The 20,852-nt window shown below is 42.1% G+C and overlaps 1 protein-coding gene across 6 annotated transcripts in view; it reads left to right on the top strand.

Moving 5' to 3' along the window:
* Eml4 (EMAP like 4) overlaps positions 1-20,075 on the top strand; it is a 125,844-nt gene extending 105,769 nt beyond the window's left edge. For all 6 annotated transcript variants that reach the window (XM_041630975.1, XM_041630976.1, XM_041630977.1 and 3 more), the window contains 6 exons: positions 3,094-3,182; positions 5,590-5,687; positions 13,714-13,801; positions 14,317-14,415; positions 16,961-17,091; positions 17,511-20,075. In XM_041630975.1, coding sequence (XP_041486909.1) covers positions 3,094-3,182; positions 5,590-5,687; positions 13,714-13,801; positions 14,317-14,415; positions 16,961-17,091; positions 17,511-17,969 — 964 coding nt within the window. In that variant the 3' untranslated portion in view covers positions 17,970-20,075. The remainder of the gene's footprint in view (positions 1-3,093; positions 3,183-5,589; positions 5,688-13,713; positions 13,802-14,316; positions 14,416-16,960; positions 17,092-17,510) is intronic.
* The last annotated feature ends 777 nt before the right edge of the window (positions 20,076-20,852 follow it).

The following is a 20,852-nucleotide window of genomic DNA, read 5'->3' on the forward strand; positions in this document are numbered from 1 at the left end:
AATCACAAAGGCATGCCTTGGTGACTGGCTTCTTTCAATCGAAGTAGTAAACGTATAGTAGTACTTCATTCCTTTTTATGACCAGATGGGATTTCATTATGTGGATACACTATCTTAGGAAACCAACGACTGTTTGGCTTTCCACCTTTGACAATGGAATGATCCTGCTACAAACATTCTTGTACAAGGTTTGGTGTAGGAGTATGTTTTCAGTTGTCTTGGATGTCAGTAGACTGGCCAGGTTATATAATTCTCCTAGTGTTTTGACCAAATTTTGTACATCAGCTGTACCATTTGCAATCCTGCCAGCAACTTAAAAGGGCTCCAGTTTCTCCACATCTTTGCAGCGACTCCTTCCTCACCTGTGTTGTGGTCACCAGGGGTGTGAAGTAGCTGTGGGCGTGGTCTGCATTGGCCCCAGCCATGTAGTTGTCGTTCTCAGCAGATCGTATATTCACATCCTGTTCCACGGCTGAGTTACTGAATTGTAAGAAGTTCTTGATCAGATAAATGATCGGCTGAATTAGACTTTTCTTCTCTTCTTGGCTTTACATTTTCAATTTTTTGAGACAGGGTTTCTCTGTGTAGCCTTGGCTGAATCAGAGATCTGCCTGCCTCTGTCTCCTGGGTGTTGGGAATAAAGGCATTTGTCACTTTTTCTTTTTTTTCTTTCATCTTTTGACTTTACATTTTTCTAATTACAAAAGTAACTTTACTTTTAGTTTTTATTTTCATGCATGTATATGTCTACCTGTATTCCAGAAGAGGGTGTCAGATCCCCTGTAGCTGTGTAACAGGTGATTGTGAGCTACCCAGCATGGAACTTGGGTCTTCTGGAAGAGTAACAAGTACCCTTCACTACTCAACTGGCTCTCTAGCCCCATGCCTGTGTTTATAACTAGAGGACTGCAAAAAACAAGCAAACAAAAAAAAAAAAAAGAGCAAGGCCCATAGGACACATTTTTTTTTTCCAGAACATACTATCATGGGTGTATATTTTTTAAAAGAAATGAGATAAATTTATTTAAGGTCATTGAGGTAGTTCTACCTCTAAATTGTCTGTGTATAAGTCATATACCCAAGCATGATGCCACATGGCTGTGATCCCAGCAGTTGGGGGAAGGTAGGAGGATCAGGAGTTCAAGGTCAGCCTCGCAGTCATTCTGAGCTACATGAGACTTGACTCCCACCCCAAAAAAGTCCATCATGATAAAGGATGGTGCTGCACATTTTGGTATTTGGTTTCCACATCAACTTAGTCTATGACAGATGACTTCCCATTCCTGATGGCCATTATGTTTAGAAAACCCATTAGACCCTTTAGGCCGCATAGAGCCTCATAGTGATGGCATGTTGCTCCCAAATAGAAGCTTTGTTTTAATATATACACCCTAAAATGACAAGTGATTAAATACAATGTGAAAACTCAAATTTTGTTTGTAGAAAATTCCCTTTGCTAAGAAGATCCTAGCCACAGAAGCATCTTCTGAAAGAAGCACACAGTCCATGCAGGGAAAAGGGTGGAGCACCCCAGTATCCCCACACACTTTAACAACCTCATTGACTTACTATTAAAGATTGTTTGCCAGGCTGGAAGGAGGACTCAATAGATAATGCTCTTGATGTGTAGGTATATTGACTGGAATGTGGATCCTCAGAATCCACATAAAAGTTAGGCAGGTGTGGCATGTAGCCTTTAATCCCAGCATCAGCTTAGGACTTCCACACACGTGAAAATAAAGATACGAAATAAAATTTCATTCCAAAAATAGAAGAATCAATTTGCTGTGTATTTAAAGAAATAGAAAATAATACACAAGAGTTTGTCTTTTGTTTTTAAATAGGTGTTATCTATAACAGTGTAGGTTTCTATACGTGAGAACATGATCTGGGCTTTGTTGCTTGCTAAGGTTGCTTCTAAACAGATAAAAGATTCTATGTCGTTTTCCTAAGAAAATTAAAGTGATTTAGAAACAGTCTTAATATTAGTTAAGAGTTTGCCAACTTTAACATTAATAATTTTAAATATAAGAATATAATGAATTGTTCATAATCATATTAAAACTTGAAGCCTGATATTCACACTAACTCTGTATGTCAAGATCCAGTTAGTCTTAGTTGTGATGTCATCTTGTTCTCTTTTTGAAAAGGCAGTTCTCAGTGCTCATAGTGGTGGCCTGAAGATTGATCAGTAACAGTTCAGAACAAACCTACAGTGTGGGCACTGTCAGCTGCACCAACGTATGTTCAGTAAATATGGTCCATATGGCCTCAATGTGCCAGCTTCCTACTGATTGGCCTTTAAACTCATGTGTATAGAGGCTGTTAAATGACAGTTTTTGAGTTAAATTGGCTACCTAGAAATTCCAGCCCATCATTCACAAAATTGATAAAATTCATTCATGAATGTATCTCTGTTCCATCCACCTCCCCAGCTGTGCCGCCGTTATCCCTCCTAACCTCCATCAGTGTTGACCACATCCTCCTTACAGGTTCTTCTGTGCCTGCTGTCATTCATTCCCTCCTGTGAGCTCTTGTTTGCCAACCATTCCTGAGGTTACCATTTAGTCATTTCTTTCCCCACTTCTGCTCCATTTGCTGTCTTCCAGCTCTGGTATAATCTTTAAAAACCTTGACCCTGTCGTTTTAGTTTTCTGTCTAAACAGTGCCTAACTGAGGTACAGTTTGACACATTCATTGAATTCTGAAGTAGAAGTGAAAACACAACCAGATCCATGTCTACCTAGCAGGATTATATTTAAATACAATCTTGATTAGACTATAGAAGCACAGTCTTAATTAAAAGATTAATACTGAAATTTTTAAGTTAAAAATGTAGAAAAGGGGGCTCATTTGCTAAGAGCACTGGTTGTTCTTCAGAGGACCTGGGTTCAATTCCCATACCCACATAGCAGAAACTGTAACTCCAGTTCCAGGGGATCCAACACCCTCTAACAGACAAACATGTAGGCCAAATACCAATTCAGATAAAAATAAAATAAAATAAAATGTAGAAAAAGTCAGCTACCTTTTCCTATAAATGTTTATGTTTGAAGGCAGTTTTTATTTTTCCCTTCTTTCCTTCCTAAACAGGTGGTTTGTTCTGGATGCAGAAACAAGAGATCTCGTGTCCATCCACACCGATGGGAACGAGCAGCTCTCCGTGATGCGCTACTCAGTAGGTGGGCAGTCCTTCCCTCCCCTTTAATATGCACTGCTGACATCACATTTACTTGTTGATGACGTTCACTCCCTCTCTCAAGAGTTGTGACATTCCCCTGAACATCAGGTTAATTCCACTACTGGAAACTATAAGAAACCTGACAGCATCATGAAGATCAAGCAAGCATACATTTAGAATGAACTATCACAGCTGCAGTAACTGTTAGAAACAGTACAGCCAATCATACTATATACACCAGAATCTTTATATATTAAGCTGAATATAGTAGTACATTCTTGTTGGGACTGCCCATCCTTAAATAATGACACAGAAACTTACTAATTATGAAATCTTGGCTTTTAGCTTAGGCTTGTTCCCCACTAACTCTTATAACTTAATTTAGCCTTGTTTCTATTCATCTATGTTCTGACACGTGGCTTTTTACTTTTCTTGGATTCTGTATGTCTGACTCCTTCCAGGTCTCTCTTTGCTAACATCTCTCACATACTCTGCTTCATCTCCAGTTCCTCTCTCTCCCCAGAAGTCCTGCCATTTTCTCATTCCAGCTATTGGCCGTTCAGCTTTTTATTAAACTAATCACAGCAATACATCTTCACACCATATACAAATATCCCTCAACAGCTATGTTACATCTAATTAGCAACCTTTCCTTTGTGTATAAAAAGATATGAACAGTGGAGAATGGAGTTCAGTAGTAGAACTCCTTGGGTTCAATCCTTGGCGCTGCCAAAAAATTGGTAGAAGAAATAGCCAGAATGCACACCAATACTGTTTCTCTAGTTAGCGTTGCTTTGAGTTCTATCATCATAATTGTTTGTTACATGATAAAATACTTAGTAATTCACTGTAAAAAAATTTTCTATAATTCATTCACCTTTGAGTAGCTCTTTGTATTTTATTCAAAATGTTTCACAATATTCCAGTTACTTTATTGTTGTTACTGTTTATGTAGTTTGATTTATATTATTCTTTTCTAGAATTAGTCTCACTTTTTTTGAGGCCTACTCTTTCCCAAGCTGGCCTGAAATTCACAATTCTCCTGCCTCTTGGAAGAATTGGGATTATAGGAATGTAGACCTGGAATTTCTTAACATTTGAACATTTTTGGGTTGGTGGGGTTTTTTTGTTTGTTTGGTTGTTTTGGGTTGAAACCAGGCCTCCATGTACATGATAGGCAAACACGTCATCAAGGAGCTGCTTCTTTGGCCCAGAAAGTATATTTTCATAGCTGTTGAATCAGGAGTAAAGAAAAAATGTTTGATTGATTCTTTATTGTTTCAAAAGAAGCACAGAGGCCGGGCGGTGGTGGCGCACGCCTTTAATCCCAGCACTCGGGAGGCAGAGGCAGGCGGATCACTGTGAGTTCGAGACCAGCCTGGTCTACAGAGCTAGTTCCAGGACAGGCTCCAAAGCCACAGAGAAACCCTGTCTCGAAAAAACCAAAAAAAAAAAAAAAAAAAAAAAAAAAAAAGAAGCACAGAATATGGGGAGAAAATGCATGTTTACCAAAAGGCAAAATCCTAGAAAAAAATCAGTTTGATTTCTATTGTTTTAGGTGTTGGTTTTTTACATGTATTATATGTGCACATGTGTCAGAGAACAACTTTTGTAAGTTAGTTCTATCCTTCTATCTACTACATGGTTCCTAGGATGGAAGACAAGTTGTCAAGCATGGCAGTGTATACCTTTCCCTTCCAACCCATCCTGCCTGCCCCAAAAGAGTTATTTCAGAGCAGCAGAGTTTCCTGTTTTGTTTTTATTAGTTTGTTTTTAATGCTGGAATAACAACCTCTATGAAATGTAGCATTTAAAATCCCAAGATCAGTGGAGTTTGACCAATTGTTATTTGTTTAGCATAGTGGTAGTTCCAACCAAAAGATACAGAGCTAGAGAGTGTGGTGTATCCCTTCCCAAGAAGACTTGCCTAGTAATTGGTGAGAGCAGGTGTACCTGCCTAGGTGTGCAGCTATGCATGCTTAACTTACTGCATGGACACTGTGCTTCCACCAATAGATGCAGGGAAATTGCTCTGAACCAGACTAGAGAGAGTTTTCAAGGAGGGATTCTGTGTTGGACTAGGTAGGTTATTTGATTTTAGGAAATGTTAAGTGATTGGATTTGTTCATAAAATGCCAAATAACAGTTAGATTGATGAGCTCTAACTTTTTTTTTTTTTTTCGAGACAGGGTTTCTCCGTAGCTTTTGGTTCCTGTCCTGGAAGTAGCTCTTGTAGACCAGGCTGGCCTCGAACTCACCGCAATCCGCCTGCCTCTGCCTCCCGAGTGCTGGGATTAAAGGCATGCGCCACCACCGCCCAGCTGAGATCTAACATTTTTTATAGAATCAATAAGGCAGTAATACACGCAGACATTTTTCCATTAAACACCTTTTTTGTTTAATTCTAGATGGTACTCTCCTGGCTGTAGGATCTCATGACAACTTTATTTACCTCTACTCAGTCTCAGAAAATGCAAGAAAATACAGCAGATATGGAAAGTGCACTGTAAGTAGCAAAGTAGAATGACCTAAATTACAAAGTAATTGAGAAATTGTATTCTGTTAAATAGAGAATTAAGTGTTCACTTTGATGTAACTTGTTTTCTCCTGTTATTTGCTGTCAACTCTAATCTATTTCTGTGAAAACTGAGATTCCTTGTATCAGAAAGCATGGGTCCCTTGCCTTGATCCCCAGTGCCTTATAAACTTGCCATTGTGACACACTCTTGGCACATGGAGGCAAGAGGATCAGTATTCGGGGTCATCCTCAGCTACCTAAGTTTGACACCAACCTAGGATACATGAGATTCTATCTCAATTTTTTTTTAAAAAAAAAAAAAAAGGAGGGCGAAACCTGGAGAGATGTCTCGGTAGAAAGGAGCATGCTCTTGCAGAAGACCTAGTTTGGTTGTCAGCACCCACATTGAGCTGCTTTCATCCACCTGTAACTCCCGCTCCAGGAGATCCAGTATTTCTGACCTCTGTGGACACTGTACATACCCATACACATAATTAAATAAATTTTTAAAAAGAAAATTGTAATTACTGGTCTGTAGACCCCAGCTGTGTGTTCTGGAAAGGAATCTACCCCTTACATGGGAGCTCAGTATTTGCCTCTCTAATTAGTACGAAGGCAGTTTGTTCAGGCTATTTTTATGGGAGATTGTGTTTGTTTGATAAAAGATATTTCTGCATAGCCCTGACTGCCCTTGAACTTGCTGTGTAGACAGGGCAAGCCTCAAACGCACAGAGATGTGCCCTGCCTCTGCCTCTGCCTCTGCCTCTAGAGTGCTAGTATTAAGGTGTGTGTCACCACACCTGGCTGTAGGAAACCTTTTAGCTCAGTGTCCCTGTTTGTACCCATCTCCAATATCCCTACAATATCCTATATCACCTGTCTGCTTCTAAAATGGAATAATTTCAGAGATATCTGCATTTAAGGAAGTTAGCAGAAACATATTTCCTGAGATTTGTTTACCCATTTTTTAAGGTAATAGGTTACCTTTATAATATGAAAATTAAATTCTATAAACAAGCTACATACTGTTTGGTAGGGTACTCAGCTCTAACTAGAGAAATTGCTTAGGCACCAGGAATATCTGGAAAATATGTTTCTTTTTCTCAAAAAGTACAGTTGCCAGGCATGGTAACACACATTTGTAATCCCAGTCCCAGCACTCAAGAGACAGAGATGCAAGAATCATTGCAAGTTCCAGGCAGCCAGGGTACTCAGAAATAGCAAAAGCCAAAAAACAAAAAAGACAAAAACATCAACAATTACTTATAACTGGGGGGGGGGGGGGGGGATGTAGCTCAGTAGTAGAGTACTTGCCAGCATGTCTGAGGCCCTAGGTTCAATCCCACACAGGAGAAGGAATGCAGATTATAGCCTTGGTGGTTCCAGACACACAAACTGGATCCCAGCTCCTGGCCTGAACTTCACGCGCTGCTTCTACACTAATAGGACCTTGAGCAGGTTGTGCTAGCCTTCTGCTTCCGTCTTCTCACCCACAAAGTGAGGGTGGTAGTAGTTTCCACTTCACAGAATTAAAAGACGCTAATGCAGGGCTGAGGACATGGCTCAGGAAATAAGAGTGTTTACCGTGCAAGCATGAGGACTGAGAGTGAATTACGAGCACCCACATAAAAAGCTGGGCATGGATATGCATGCCTGTAATCCAGTGCTGTGGGGTGGAGACTGGAGGATCACTGTGATTTACTGACTGCCAGCCTGGGTCCAGATACAGGAGAGATCCTCTCTCAAGGACAAGGGTGTACACTTGATGTCCTCCTCTGACCTCTAAGCACATATATATACATACATGCACCACATACAAAAGAAAGAAAAGAGTTGAATGTACATAAAGACCTGAGGCTCGTACCTGGCATAGAAATACTCAATAATTTGTGCATATTATCTTCATACAAAATGAAGTAACTTAGTGTGTATGTTAGGAAATTATTCATAATTAGCAAATGACATGATGAATTGGTATGGTGGCACAAATCCTTTCATTGTCTTGATAAAACAATTCACTTGGGTGACACAAATGAAAGAGTTAGTTCTTACAAACATACATGGTATGGAGCTGAAATTTATTGTACTTATTATATATGGATTGAATAGCCTTTATTCAAAATGCTTGGGACCAGAAGTGTTTCAGATTTCAGCTTTTTTAACTTTGGGAATAAGAGATTTGGGGGTCAAGTTTGAAGTATAAAGTATAAACCCTGAGTTCATTTTTTTTTTTTTTTTAATTTTCGAGACAAGGTTTATCCGTAGCTTTTGGTTCCTGTCCTGGAACTAGCTCTTGTAGACCAAACTGGCCTCGAACTCACCGCGATCCGCCTGCCTCTGCCTCCCGATTGCTGGGATTAAAGGTGTGCGCCACCACCACCTGGCCATTTGTTTCTTATACACATGGCCCAGTGATGATTTTACAGTATATTTACTACACTTGTGTTTTGACCCACCGTCAGTGAGATTATAAATCTTAGATTTTGAAGCATTTTGAATATTCACATTAGGAATTTTCAGTTTGGCTAAGTTTGGTGGCACAGACCTATAATTTTAGCACTCTGGAGACAGAAACATTGTTCAAGACCAGCCAGGTCTATGTGATAATGCTGTTTCAGAAAAGAAAACAAGGTTGAACTTCTGTGAGCAAAAATAACGTTTGAGAGAAGAGCTCTGTTTGTTGCTGCTCTGTATGTTTTATACTGCACACTCAGACAAGTCCATTTGTACACCAGTCTACAAGCCTTCTGAGTTACTTGTAGAACTTAACAAATGGTTTTTGTTTGCTTTGGAAATAATTACAAATCACTATTTACATTTTTTAATTAATTTACCAACTTAATGTCTGTAGTATGGAGTAGTACAGAAAAGAAAGATAAAAGGAAATAGTCCACTGAGAGGGTAGAGTCAGCTCAGTGGGGAAAGTGCTTGCCTTGTATACTTGAGGACCTCAGCTGGAGCCCAGAACCTTTGTTTAAAAAATAAAAAACTGGGCATGGTGGTACTAGGTTGTAATCCCAGCACAGAGGGAGCAGAACCTGGCGGATCACTGAAATTCACTGACTGGCCGGCCTGGCCTATTGGGTGAGTTCCAGACCAGTGAGGACAACGTGTGAGGTTGTCTTCTGTCCTTCATGTATGTGTGTACACACATGAACATCTGCAGCACACATACAAATAAAGAAAAAAGTATTTTACCATGAGAATTATTTTTAGGTAACTAAGATTTACCCTAGTGGGCTTCAAATTATTTTATGTATTATTATGCCCAGGACTTGTGTGAGTGCATATACCATAGTGCGCATGAGGAGGTCAGAGGGTAGCTTCGCGTGGGCATCCAGTGGGGAACACAGGCTGCCTGGCATGCATGACAAGCACCTTTATACCCACCAAGCTGTCTCTCTGGCCCAACTTTATCCTTTTTTAAAGTAATTTATTTAATTATGTGCATGAGGTGTGAAGGTATCATCCCCTGAAACTGGAGTTATAGACAGTTGTGAGCTGCCTGCCATATGGGTGCTGGGAATGGAACCTGGGTCCTCTGGAAGAGTAGCTCTTAACTACTGACCCATCTCTTCAGCCCCTTTAAATTATCTTTTAGTTATTTAAATTATCTTTTAGTTATAACCTCTTTAACAAAAATAAAAAGGTCCCAAGTCTTAATAAATAGGGTGTATAAAATAGGACTTAATGTTATAGAATCTATATTTTGTTTGTTTTGTTGGTTTTGAAGTAGGGTCTTATCATGTAGCCCAGACTGGCCTCAGTTGAGTGCTGGGATTATAGGTGTACACCCAACCCCACACAGATGTAATCCAGCTTTATAGCTGGTTGCAATATGGGGTACTTGCTTATTATCTCAGTACTTCTTTTGCAGGTGGAGAAAATAGACAATAAATGAATTAACATATGGTTGTCTTGACATCATGGCACATCTATAACGTAAAGTTTTTGTAGAGGGCAGACTGCAATGGTCGTATTTCCTCAGGCTTGTCACTGGGTGTTATTATACTACGCACTAACATGCAATTCACCCAGAAGAGAAGCAGCAGTATATAAGATTTGATGATCAGAATGCCCTTGGAAATGTTGGGAAATGACAAATTGGTTAATTGCATGAGACTTGTCCTACTGTAATTAGGCAGCTTTTATCTTTAATGAATACTTAAAAGTATAATGATGAGATTCTCAGGAACGGTTTGTGTCTATAGTGCAGTTTGCGGCCACGATGAAAGGCCTGTCTTCTTGGCTTAACTGTCTTCTGTTCTTGAGCTTTGCTTCTTGCTGTCTCTTCTCTTTCCACTTCCACCCGCTGGTCTAGAATCTCTGTTGCTTTTATCTGTTTTCTGCTATTAGAAAGGACAAAGTGGGCATTGCTGGCTCTCCCACCTAATTTGTGACTTGAGGCAAGTTAATTAACTTCCCTAAATCATATGTTCATAAAATTGGAGATCTTAAAAGTTCATACTTCACAGAACTGCTGTGAAACAACCAAAGCTCAGAATTCAAATGTGAATGCTTCCCCTACTGTCAGTCATTTTCCTGCTTATGTGCAAGGGGTGCAGTAAAGAAATTTACCATGGTATAGTTAAGGGAAAGGTTTTTATTGTGCTTAAGAGAGAAAGCAGACTGGAAGTGGGAAAGCAAGAAGACAGCATAGCAGGGGAGAACAGGAGCGACTACAAGAAAGGGAATAGTGAGAGAATAGCCACTAGGGGGATGAAGAGTAGGGGTCTGAGGTGAGAAGGGCCAGGTAACTCTCTTCTATGACAAGTACTCATGAGTAGGGACTGAGGGAGCCTGGGGCAGGCATGGACCTTGGTAGGTAAGGGAAATGACTCCTGGCAGAAAGGAACCAGATTCTCAAGCTCCTAAGGGATGCTGACCTCTTTCCTTCTGCTGGAAATCCTTCTATAGTCCATCTTGAACTCATTTCTGGGTCTATGGACTGCCTGAGGCCTAACATTTAAGTGACTAGTGTAGCTGAAGGAAGATACTGAGACTAGGGCCTTGGGAAACACCCCAGCAATAGATTACAACGCGTGCTGAGAGATTGCAGTCTGCCCTTCTTATGGTGTCCCTGTGTATGAAAACGTTATTTTAGAAGATGGGGCTACACGAGAATGCAGCGCAGGGCTCCCTAGTAGAAGGCAGCAGGCTGGCTTGTGTCCCTAATGACTGGTGCAGTCCGTTTTCAGATATGCACTTAAGTCACCACACTCTTCCAAAGCTGGTCCGTCAAATACGAGTTTACCACGAGCACAGTAACTGCTAAGGGCACTAATTCCAGTTCCCACTGGTCAACCAGGTTTATTCTCTGTGAGCAAGCCTTATCAAACAATATAAATGCCAAGAGGGTGGAACATGAGTATCCCATAGCCAGTGCACGCCTCCTCTTTAGTAAGGAAAGTGCTTGTGAAGCCAGCGTGTAATCAGAAGGCGAGCAGTTCATACCTATATCCAAGGTACTGCTATAGCTCTTGGTTCAGGTCCCTCGACCCCAGACATGGTGAGCCCTGTCTACAATTGCTTCTGTTTCTACCCTCTTGCCCACCATCTTGATCTGAATCTAGAAATAAACAGCACTTTCTTATTTACAGTCAGTTTAGGCACTAAACTTGCTGGCCTGGGAGCCATAATGGCTCTTACTTCTTGGGGTTTTATTCCCAGAGGTCTCCATGACCTTGGCTTGCTCTTCTGTTCACTGAAGCGCATTTCCCCTCTGGAGAGTGGTTGTGAGACAAGGTCTTGTTCTAAAGCCCAGATTCTCTTCAGCCTCCCAGGTACTGGGATCACGGGCTCAACCATCACACCTAAATTGTTTTGTTTAGTTTTACCTCAAATATCTTTCATAATCTTACTGAAATTTATCCCTATCTACTTAAAATTTCATTATTTCTAAAACTTCTACACATTTTGATTTCTAATTTTTTATGTTTACTGTTTATTCCCTATTCTAGGTGCTCTTTGATAGGTTAAGTCAGATCTCAAAAGGACTAGAATATTGGCATTTATTTATTTTTTTATTTATTTATTTTTGATTTTTGAGACAGGGTTTCTCTGTAGCTTTTGGTTCCTGTCCTGGAACTAGCTCTTGTAGACCAGGCTGGCCTCGAACTCACAGAGATCCGCCTGCCTCTGCCTCCCATTTAAATTTGAAAATTTTAGCATATAGAAGTATTGAAGACGGCCTTAGCTGTGCAACTTCATTTCCTGAATTTTAACAAAATGAAGAATCCACAGCAGTGGCTCCTTCGTCACGGCCTCTTGTTCTGACCACTCTCATCACGTTCATGCCCCTCACCCTGCAAGTGTGTGAATAACCTGGTTTCCAGCTGAGAAGAACGGGTTCAGATGTGTCAGGTGTCTGACCTCAGAAGCCGGGGTACATGGGTTACGTCTCTTGCTTCCTTTTACTCAGATTTCAGTCCTCGCCACACAGTGCTCGTCATTCCAGAAACAAAATAGGAGTGGTTCTTGCACTGAAAGTCATTCAGCAGAGTACCTTTTCTCTTTCAGAACAAAATCTTAGAAGTATTATTTAGCTCTTTGTATTGTGGACCATTGACTGTCCGTTGATTCATGTCCTGATTGGTCTAAACTTCCTAGACATCTCAAAGAAAGTAAACCAGGAAACTGGCTCAGGTTTCAGCAGAATGATATGTTTTGATATTACTATACCAGATTATACATAGTACTCTACTGACTTTAAAAATTAGTGATAAAGACTTATTTAAAAGAGGTCATTAGAAGAAATCAGTGGCAGGGTATTTGCCTAGTATGTCCCAGGCCCTAGGTTTGATCCAGCACCTCACTCAGACACAGAAGTTTTTTCTCCTTCTGCTGCACCCCGATCGTATGCTGCTTCCATGCCCGACATCATTTTAGGTGGGTGAATTCAAACCACCACATCACACTTCTAATGCAGAAAGGGTATGAACAAGAAACAAACACACCCCTCCACTAAGTCTTTCTGCCACCCAGAGCTATGCAGCAGTTTGGGAAAGACAGTATTTGAGTAAGGCACCCAGGCAAGTGATACGGAATTGCCAGTGTACACTGGGACACATTTAAATTGGGCTTTAGGAGACTGGAATAATTGAGAAGTTTGTGAGTCATTAAGAACTATATCTGAGACACATTGAGTTTATTAACTTCAAACAATGTAAGCAGGAGGCTTTTAATTCCAAAAGTACAAAATTAGGCAAATGAAAGAAGTGAGTGTGTGTCTGTCAGCTTTGATAAATCATACGATTGGCAGGACATACCTGAAATGGTTTATTGGGAATCATCAAATGCTTACATGTAAATGGTTAAGCATTTAGTAGTTTTGTTGTTTTGATCTCCAGTGTTAATACAGTCTAAGCAGCAAAAGATCACTGTTTTCCTATTTAAGGAAAATTTTGAAGAATCAGACAATTAACTTGGGTCCAGCTGTTCTACAGGAATGCAGTGTTGGGTCACTTTCCCCTACCCAGAACATTCTTTGGAGTTCACAATTTGCCTAGAAGAGTTCCACTCTGACTATTTATAGGGCCCATACACAGCCCAGGAAAACGTCTATGTGCATAGTCTGTAACAGAAACTCCTTCTCAAGGCTGGTGTCACTCCAGTAGGGCCATATGGTTAGTGGGTTGAAGGCAGGCCTGAGAGGGCATGGTGCTCTGAGATGGAATTTGTAGAAGAGTTAGTACCTACTTGGATCTGGTGTAGATAAAGCCAGCAGGTGTCACCAGGTCCAAAGCACTTTATAGTGTTCTGTTGTGTGAAGCCCTGTGAACTTCACAACCCTGCCCAAACTCTTAGTGTATCACTGGTGTCTTCCTGAATCCTTGCCTTCTAACAAGACGGGGTGAAAAGACCCGAAGAACCTGCTCTGGGTCTCTTGGTTCCGCAGGCCCTGGTGCTGTTCCCATCCCTTAGGAGTCCTAGCACAGAGGTGCTAAGAAAACACTGTTAGCAATTTTTAAACTGTCATTCAGAACTCTAAATGCTTCCTTTAATCTTTTCTTAGGGACATTCTAGCTACATCACACACCTTGACTGGTCCCCAGACAACAAGCATATAATGTCTAACTCAGGCGACTATGAGATACTATACTGTAAGTATGAGCAATTGTCTATGGGCTCAGACATGTTTGCCTGTGTGATGAAGGCTGCATGGAATGTGAACAGTGGAGAGCGTGTGCTGGCCTCTAAGTTAACAGCACACGTTACTCCAGGCTAAGTAATGCGGCTCACATGCGGTTCTCTGTCAAAGAAAGCAATGCGTTAGTTTAATGGTGCAGAACTGACAGCAGATGTTGCCATGAGATATTTTTCTGTGAAACGGCTGCAGCTCTGAATGGTTTCATTTAACAGCTTTCTCTAGAGGCAGGGAGAATGTTAGGGTGAGCCTTTATGCTTCCAGAGAAAAGAATAAAGCATCCATGGGAAACACTTTGTAATTCTGTAAGGTCCTATTACATACTTTCTTTTCCCTTTTAAATGTATCTTAATGTTTTTCAGTGTATGAATTATAAATACAAGTAAACGTGACTAGTTTGAATCAAGATTCACTTTAAAATGCATTTGTACACAGCACTATGATTACACTCCCTGTTTCTAATTTCTAAAGGGGACATTGAGAATGGCTGCAAACTGATCAGGAACCGATCAGATTGTAAGGACATCGACTGGACGACATACACCTGTGTGCTAGGCTTCCAAGTCTTTGGTAAGAATATCACGGCTAATGTCGAAAGTGTGTGTGTGTGTGTGTGAGAGAGAGAGAGAGAGAGAGCGCTTTTTACCCATGTTTACCAGGTAAATCAATAAATAAAATAGAAGGTGTTAGCCAAGCATGGTGGCATGCACCTTTAACCTCAGCATTTGGAAGGCAGAAAGGTAGGTGTATCTCTGAGAGTTCGAGGCCAGACAAGACTACATAGTAAGACCCTTAATTTCAAATTCAGAAAACTTAAATGTACTGATTGAACCAATGTGAAATTTGTTCTCTGCAGAACCCTACAGTTTTGGTCTCAAGGAAGGGAGTTGACGCAATAGAGTAAATTAGCTTCCAGTGTTTCCCAGGTGGCTCTGAAGCTTTCAAATTAGTAAGACCTTTTTGAAATAGCAGCTTTATTGAGATCACATTCACATATTATACAGTTTACCCAGAGTGTACAAATCAATGGTTTTCTTATGCCCACAATCATAAAATTTATCATGCTCTGTTCTTGGAACATTTTCCTCACCCCTAAAGAGACGCTACCATTAGTCACCACCCGTCTCTCCCTCTACCCTAGTGGTTCTCAACTGTGGGTCAGATGACCCTTTCATAGGGTCGCATATCAGATATTTACATTACGGCTCATAACAGTAGCAAAATTAGTTATGAAATTCTGTGGTTGGGGTCACCACAACAGAGCGATCTGTATTAAAGGGATGCAGTGTTAGGAAGATTGAGAAGCACTACTTTACCCAAACCTAGAACACTACACTCCTCTGCTTTCTGTCAGTCTCCCTATTCTGGATAGTTCATATAAACGGACACATAGAACTGTGGTCCAGTAAGAGTCATCTGGGTATGACATATACCAGCCCCTCCTTACAGTTCTGATGCCCTTTTGTATGAACGGCATAGACTACATTTTATTCATCTCTTCTTCGGGTAGGCTGTTTCTACTCCTTTGCTATTAAAATGGTGCTGTGTACATGGACAGAGTGTTTATGGGCAAGTTTTCCTTCTCTTGGGTGTACATACACTCCAAAGTGGCATTGCTGGGTCCTGTGACTTGTGAGGAACTACTACATGTGCGCTTTTTTGCTTGTGGGTATTCAGTAGTCCTAGTACCATCTGTTAAAATATTAAGGTGTTTTAAAGATAAAATTTGGGGATTAAAGAGATGAAGAGAGGTAGCTTACTTGGCAAAGTGCTTGCAAGGGAAGCAAAAAGACCCAAGTTCAGAGTTGCAGCTAGCATGAACCTACAATCCCCTCACTAAAGAGGTAGAGACAACGGGAGAGGGTCCCTGAAGGCTCTCGGTGGCCAGCCTGACTGAATCTGAGCTTCAGGGTTAGGTAGAGACTCTGTCTCAGATCACACAGATTTGAGGAGCTGAGGGGATGGTTCCGTGGTACAGATGGAGCTGAGGGGATGGATGACTACAGATGGAGCCGAGGGGATGGTTCTGTGGGTACAGGCTAAACATGGAGACCTGAGTTTGAATTTCCAGCACCCACTAAAAACCTGGGCATGGTTATAAACATGCATGTAACCCCAACAAAAACTGAAAACAGTTTTCAGTTCCATGAAAGACTTTTATTTTATATGTAAAAGGTGTTTTGCTTGCATGTATAGAAGTGTGCCATGTGCATGCTGTTGAGGCCAGAGGACATTGATTAAATCCTGTGGAACTAGAGTTGAGAATGGTTGTGATCCACCATGCAGGTATAGGGAGGGACCAAACCTAGCACTTCTGCAAAGGCAGTAAGTGCTCAGCCGCTGTGCCGTCTCCACCGCACAAAGACTGGCCCTGTGGGCAGAGAGCAGCAGAGTAAGACTCTAGCGTTCTCTTGGATTCACATGTCCCTCCCTATACACCCACATGTATGTAACACACACACAATATTTTAACAAACCTACCATCTCCCCCCCAAAATACATTTGTTCTCAGGACTAGAAAGGTGGGTCAGTCAGGTTTGATTCCCAGGCTCCCATTGTGGCTCACAGCGGTGGTTCTGTTCCGGGGGATCATAAGCCCTCTTCTGACTTCTGTGGTGTGCATGTGCCAGCAAACCCTCATGCACATTCAAAACAGAAGTTCTCCAATATAGGGGTCAGCCATGTTCCACAGTTCAGTCTGATCTAACTGGTCCCTTACTCTGACTGTAATCACCACCCTCAGAGTAGCTTGCTAAGCACATTTGGTATGTCGTTTTGAAAACACATTTGTTATATCTTCTTTTTGAAAACAGGAAAGTTCTGTGGGATAACACACTAGACCAGTATATGACCTGACACTTCCATAAAAACACTTTTTTGAAGGCTCCTCCCTTGAGGGGACATGTAGTCCTCCTCCCTGGGGGAGCGTATGTCCCCTCTGCTGACTATGACTGTTGTGCTCTTCTCTTTAAGTCCTAACTTGTCCTCTCACGGAGCTTTAAAGGGCAGGCTGGTTTCTTAGCACCACCCGTTGTCCTGTCCTGAGGTCTGGGTGTATGCGTAAGGAACGTCAGTTCTGTTTTCAGCCTCATTTCACACACCTCTGTTTTCTCAGGTGTCTGGCCAGAAGGATCCGATGGAACAGACATCAATGCGCTGGTGCGGTCCCACAATAGAAGAGTGATAGCTGTGGCCGATGATTTCTGTAAAGTTCACCTGTTTCAGTATCCGTGCTCCAAGGCAAAGGTTAGCTCAGCTCAGCAGAACCCAGTGCTGCCTTACCTTCTGCTTGGAGATACCTGTGGGGTCCCCAGCTGTCTTGGTGATACACTGCACGGCCTGCTCAATTGTCCTCTTCTCACACTAGGGGGTGGACCATCGATAGTGTCCTGTTCTGAGACAGGGTCTTGTTGGCCTCGGATTCACAGCATTCCTTTTCTGCCTTTGGCCCCCATGTCCTGTCATCCCAGGTGTGCACTGTCAGCCCAGGCTCTCCTGCCTTTATATAAATAAACAGGAAAATCCTGCCGGTTTTATTCTTCAGATCTGATGCAATTTAAACTAGCCTGTTTTCATAAGCTAACTGGGTCTCCCTAGTCATCTCCATTGCTCTAAGCAGGCACATAAAGAATGAGTTTAATTTTCCCATCTGATTTATTTTCTAGGCTCCCAGTCACAAGTACAGTGCACACAGCAGCCACGTGACCAACGTCAGTTTTACTCATAATGACAGTCACCTAATTTCAACTGGCGGGAAAGATATGAGCATCATTCAGTGGAAGCTTGTGGAAAAGTTACCTTTACCTCAAAATGAGGTCCTAACAGACAGCAGTCTATCCAAAGCCCCTGCCTCTTCCACTGAAAATGCCAGGCAGTGTAACCCTCCTCCACTGCCTCCTTCCCAACCGTTAACTGAGACAGTTGAGGAAGAAAGAATAAGCAGCTCGCCCACGCTTGTGGAGAACAGCCTGGAGCAGACTGTGGAGCCTAGCGAGGAGCAGAGCGAGGCGGGCAGTGAAGACCTCGGTGCGGTGATTGATGAAGAGCCTGCCAGTGAGTTAGGCGAGAAGCAGGGAGCCACTGACCTGCCTGAGGACCAGCAAGGTGCACCACCCCTGTGCTAAAACCCAGGCTCCAGTGCTCCCTTGGCTGCCTGTGATGTGATGGAGTCAGATAACATGTTTGGCAGTGATGGGGAATCACTGTAGATGGAGGTTTGTTTCCCATGTGATTGGGTGTACTTCAGTAGTCTGAGCTGCCATCTGTGAAATACAGCAAACCAAAGGTTGTTTGGTATATGTTGAAAACTAAACCAAACTTAAAATAGCAGTGGAGACCGACAGGTGAGTGTCTGAGAAGTCACCATGTGTGGTGTGAATACTGGAAACAGAACTGCAGTTGTACCCGTCGACATAAACCCGTTATCTGAACGCGACAGAGGCATCACAAACACCAGTGCTCCTACTGGCTCAGACTGCCTTTTTTTCCTGATACAGAAAAAGGAAGCAGGAAAGTGATCTTACTGTGATACTATCCCACTCGAGTATCTAATGGGAACTTTTTAAGTAAGGAAAGCTTCAGTGTTGCCAAGTGTGGTGGTGTTGCCTTCTTCTGTAATACTGCATTTTCTTACACTACCAGTAGATGTCCGGATGTGCCCAGGAGGCTACTCTAGAAGATGCCTTCTCTCGTTAAAACAAGGAACAGCCCTCAGTTTCTGTGGACAGATACTTTAACCTAGAAGCAAGCATTGGTTTGTTGAAGAGCTTTTAATGTATATTAAACCATGATTCTGAGAGATGGTGGGTCCTCCAAGGAGTCCTTTACTGGCCTGAACATTCTCTGATGTTTGGCATTCAAGGGAACGAAAACAAAACCGCATGCCTTTAAAAGATGGACTGCAATGATGACTGCTAACCTTCACTAGCCTTCAGCACTATCTGTTCCCTCAGTAGAAGTAGTTTAAATGGTTGAATTGGTGCTTGAATTCATTGGTTCAGTTGTAATTTTTATACAGACTTCTTACACCGAGGGATGTCTTTTTTTTTACAGAAGTGTGGTAGTCACAGTTCTGCCTAGTAGGCACCCTTTGCAGATGTGCTGTCTGTGGGCGTTTCCTTCCTCTGCAAGCCTTGCAGCCCTGTACGACTAGCTTGGGTTTGGGCAGTGCATGTGTTGGTATACAAGGGGAAGGGGCTTTTTTCCAAGTTTTGTCAGATAACTATTTTTCTGAAATATGTTTCCTACTTAAATGACTGACAAGTGTGCATTTCCTATGTTTGTTTATACTTTGATTACAAAAACTGTTTATTTTTTTTAACTTGCTACATTGTTTTCATACTTTTTTGTTGTTGGATTATGTTTAGAAACTTTTCATAAGTTCAGAAGTCTTAAGTATGCAGACGTTTACGTGATTGTGCCATTCCAAAGTGCATCAGAACTGTCATTCCCTTCTCGTGTCTTCTCAGGAGTAACACATATCAGGTATTCATCATTTGGAAATATGAACGCTCCAGGGAACTCCCACGGACACTAGGAGACTTGTACTCACACGCTGTATGGAAGGGTGTGTGCAGGAGGACAAGTGGAGACCTGTGTATCTCTAGATAGGATGCACACTTCAAAATGTTCGCAGTGTAAGTCTCTGTCTAGGTTTTTGTCCATGTATCTCTCCTTTTGTTTACAACATTTTTTTTAATTAAGGAAAAAAACACCTCAAAGTAGCTCTCTTCCAAAGAAGAGATTCTAAGCCACCTGAACTCAGTTCAGTCTGTACCCAGTTACCAGAGAGCACAGCTTCAGGCATCTGCCCCCGTTAGCAGTGGTGGTGGAATCGAGTCCTTGGAGAAGGATCTTAGGAGGGGAAGTATATTTCTTCAGTGCCTGGAGAAACGGCTCTCCACACACAGGGACTTTATCTGGGGACGTCTGTCACCTTTGGGGTTGCCATGTACAATGAGATTTATAATCATGATACTCTTGGGTGGTAGTTTCCAAAGACACTACTCCTGTGCAGACAGCGTGCCAGCCCCTTGTGCTGGCAACTACTGTTTCATGTCAGTCAGACCTGTGATAATGGCTGGAAGGATGTGGGATTATGAATTGTGTAAATGTTTTCTTAGAAAAACTTGTGAATGAAAATGAACCCGAGTGTTTCATGTGAAGATGAGCCATTTCTATCATGCATTCCGATGTCATGGCAGAAAATTTTGAAGATTAAAAAATGAGATAATCAATGTTTCCTTTGCCTTTTTTTGTTTGGTGGTGGTTGTTGAAGACAGTCTTGCTGCGTGTCCCAGGCTGGCCTTGAACTCATGGCAGTCCACCTGTCTCTGCCTTGAAAGTTATTACAGGCAGGCTCCACTGTACTCAGTTCCTTGGTCTTTTTTACATGTGTCTTAAATCAGTTTATTCTGGTACTTGGTGTGATGATGCAGACATCAGCAAGTATATCAGTGGAGGAGGAGACATCTGTCCGCTGCTGCCGTGGACACACTCCTGGTAGTGGGAACCTCGTGCCACTAGAGGAAACTGGTTCTGATGTGGGCACCAGTTAGTAGGGCATAGTGCAGCTTCCGGTTGTTTCAGATCTGTGTTTTCTCTAATGTTTAACATCAGGCGATCCTGGTGGTTCTTGTTACTCTCGTGGCCTGGCTGCTTCCTGGTGCTGGTCTTTTGAAGGCCTTGTACCCAACAAACTGGCATCCCCTGCTTTCCTCCCATATCTTAGCAATGCACATCCTCCACACCACAGCCGTAAGCTGACTACACAGTTGTCTGTACTCATGGGAACTTACTCAGCTCTGATGGATGCACGGTCACAGCCCTTCCACACAGACTTAGCCATGAGAGGCTTCCATCAGGTATGGTGACACACGCCCTTAATAATCCCAGGGCTGGGGAAGCAGAAGCAGTCCCAGTCAGTCCTTTTGAGTTCTAGGGCAGCCTATTCTACATAACCAGCCAGGGCTGGAGCCCTTAGCTGAGGAATCAAGGCAGGAAGGCCA

This window comes from Microtus oregoni, unplaced genomic scaffold (assembly GCF_018167655.1).
Source record: "Microtus oregoni isolate MIOR12 unplaced genomic scaffold, Mior012 000036F_ref0000092, whole genome shotgun sequence".
NCBI lineage: Eukaryota > Metazoa > Chordata > Mammalia > Rodentia > Cricetidae > Microtus > Microtus oregoni.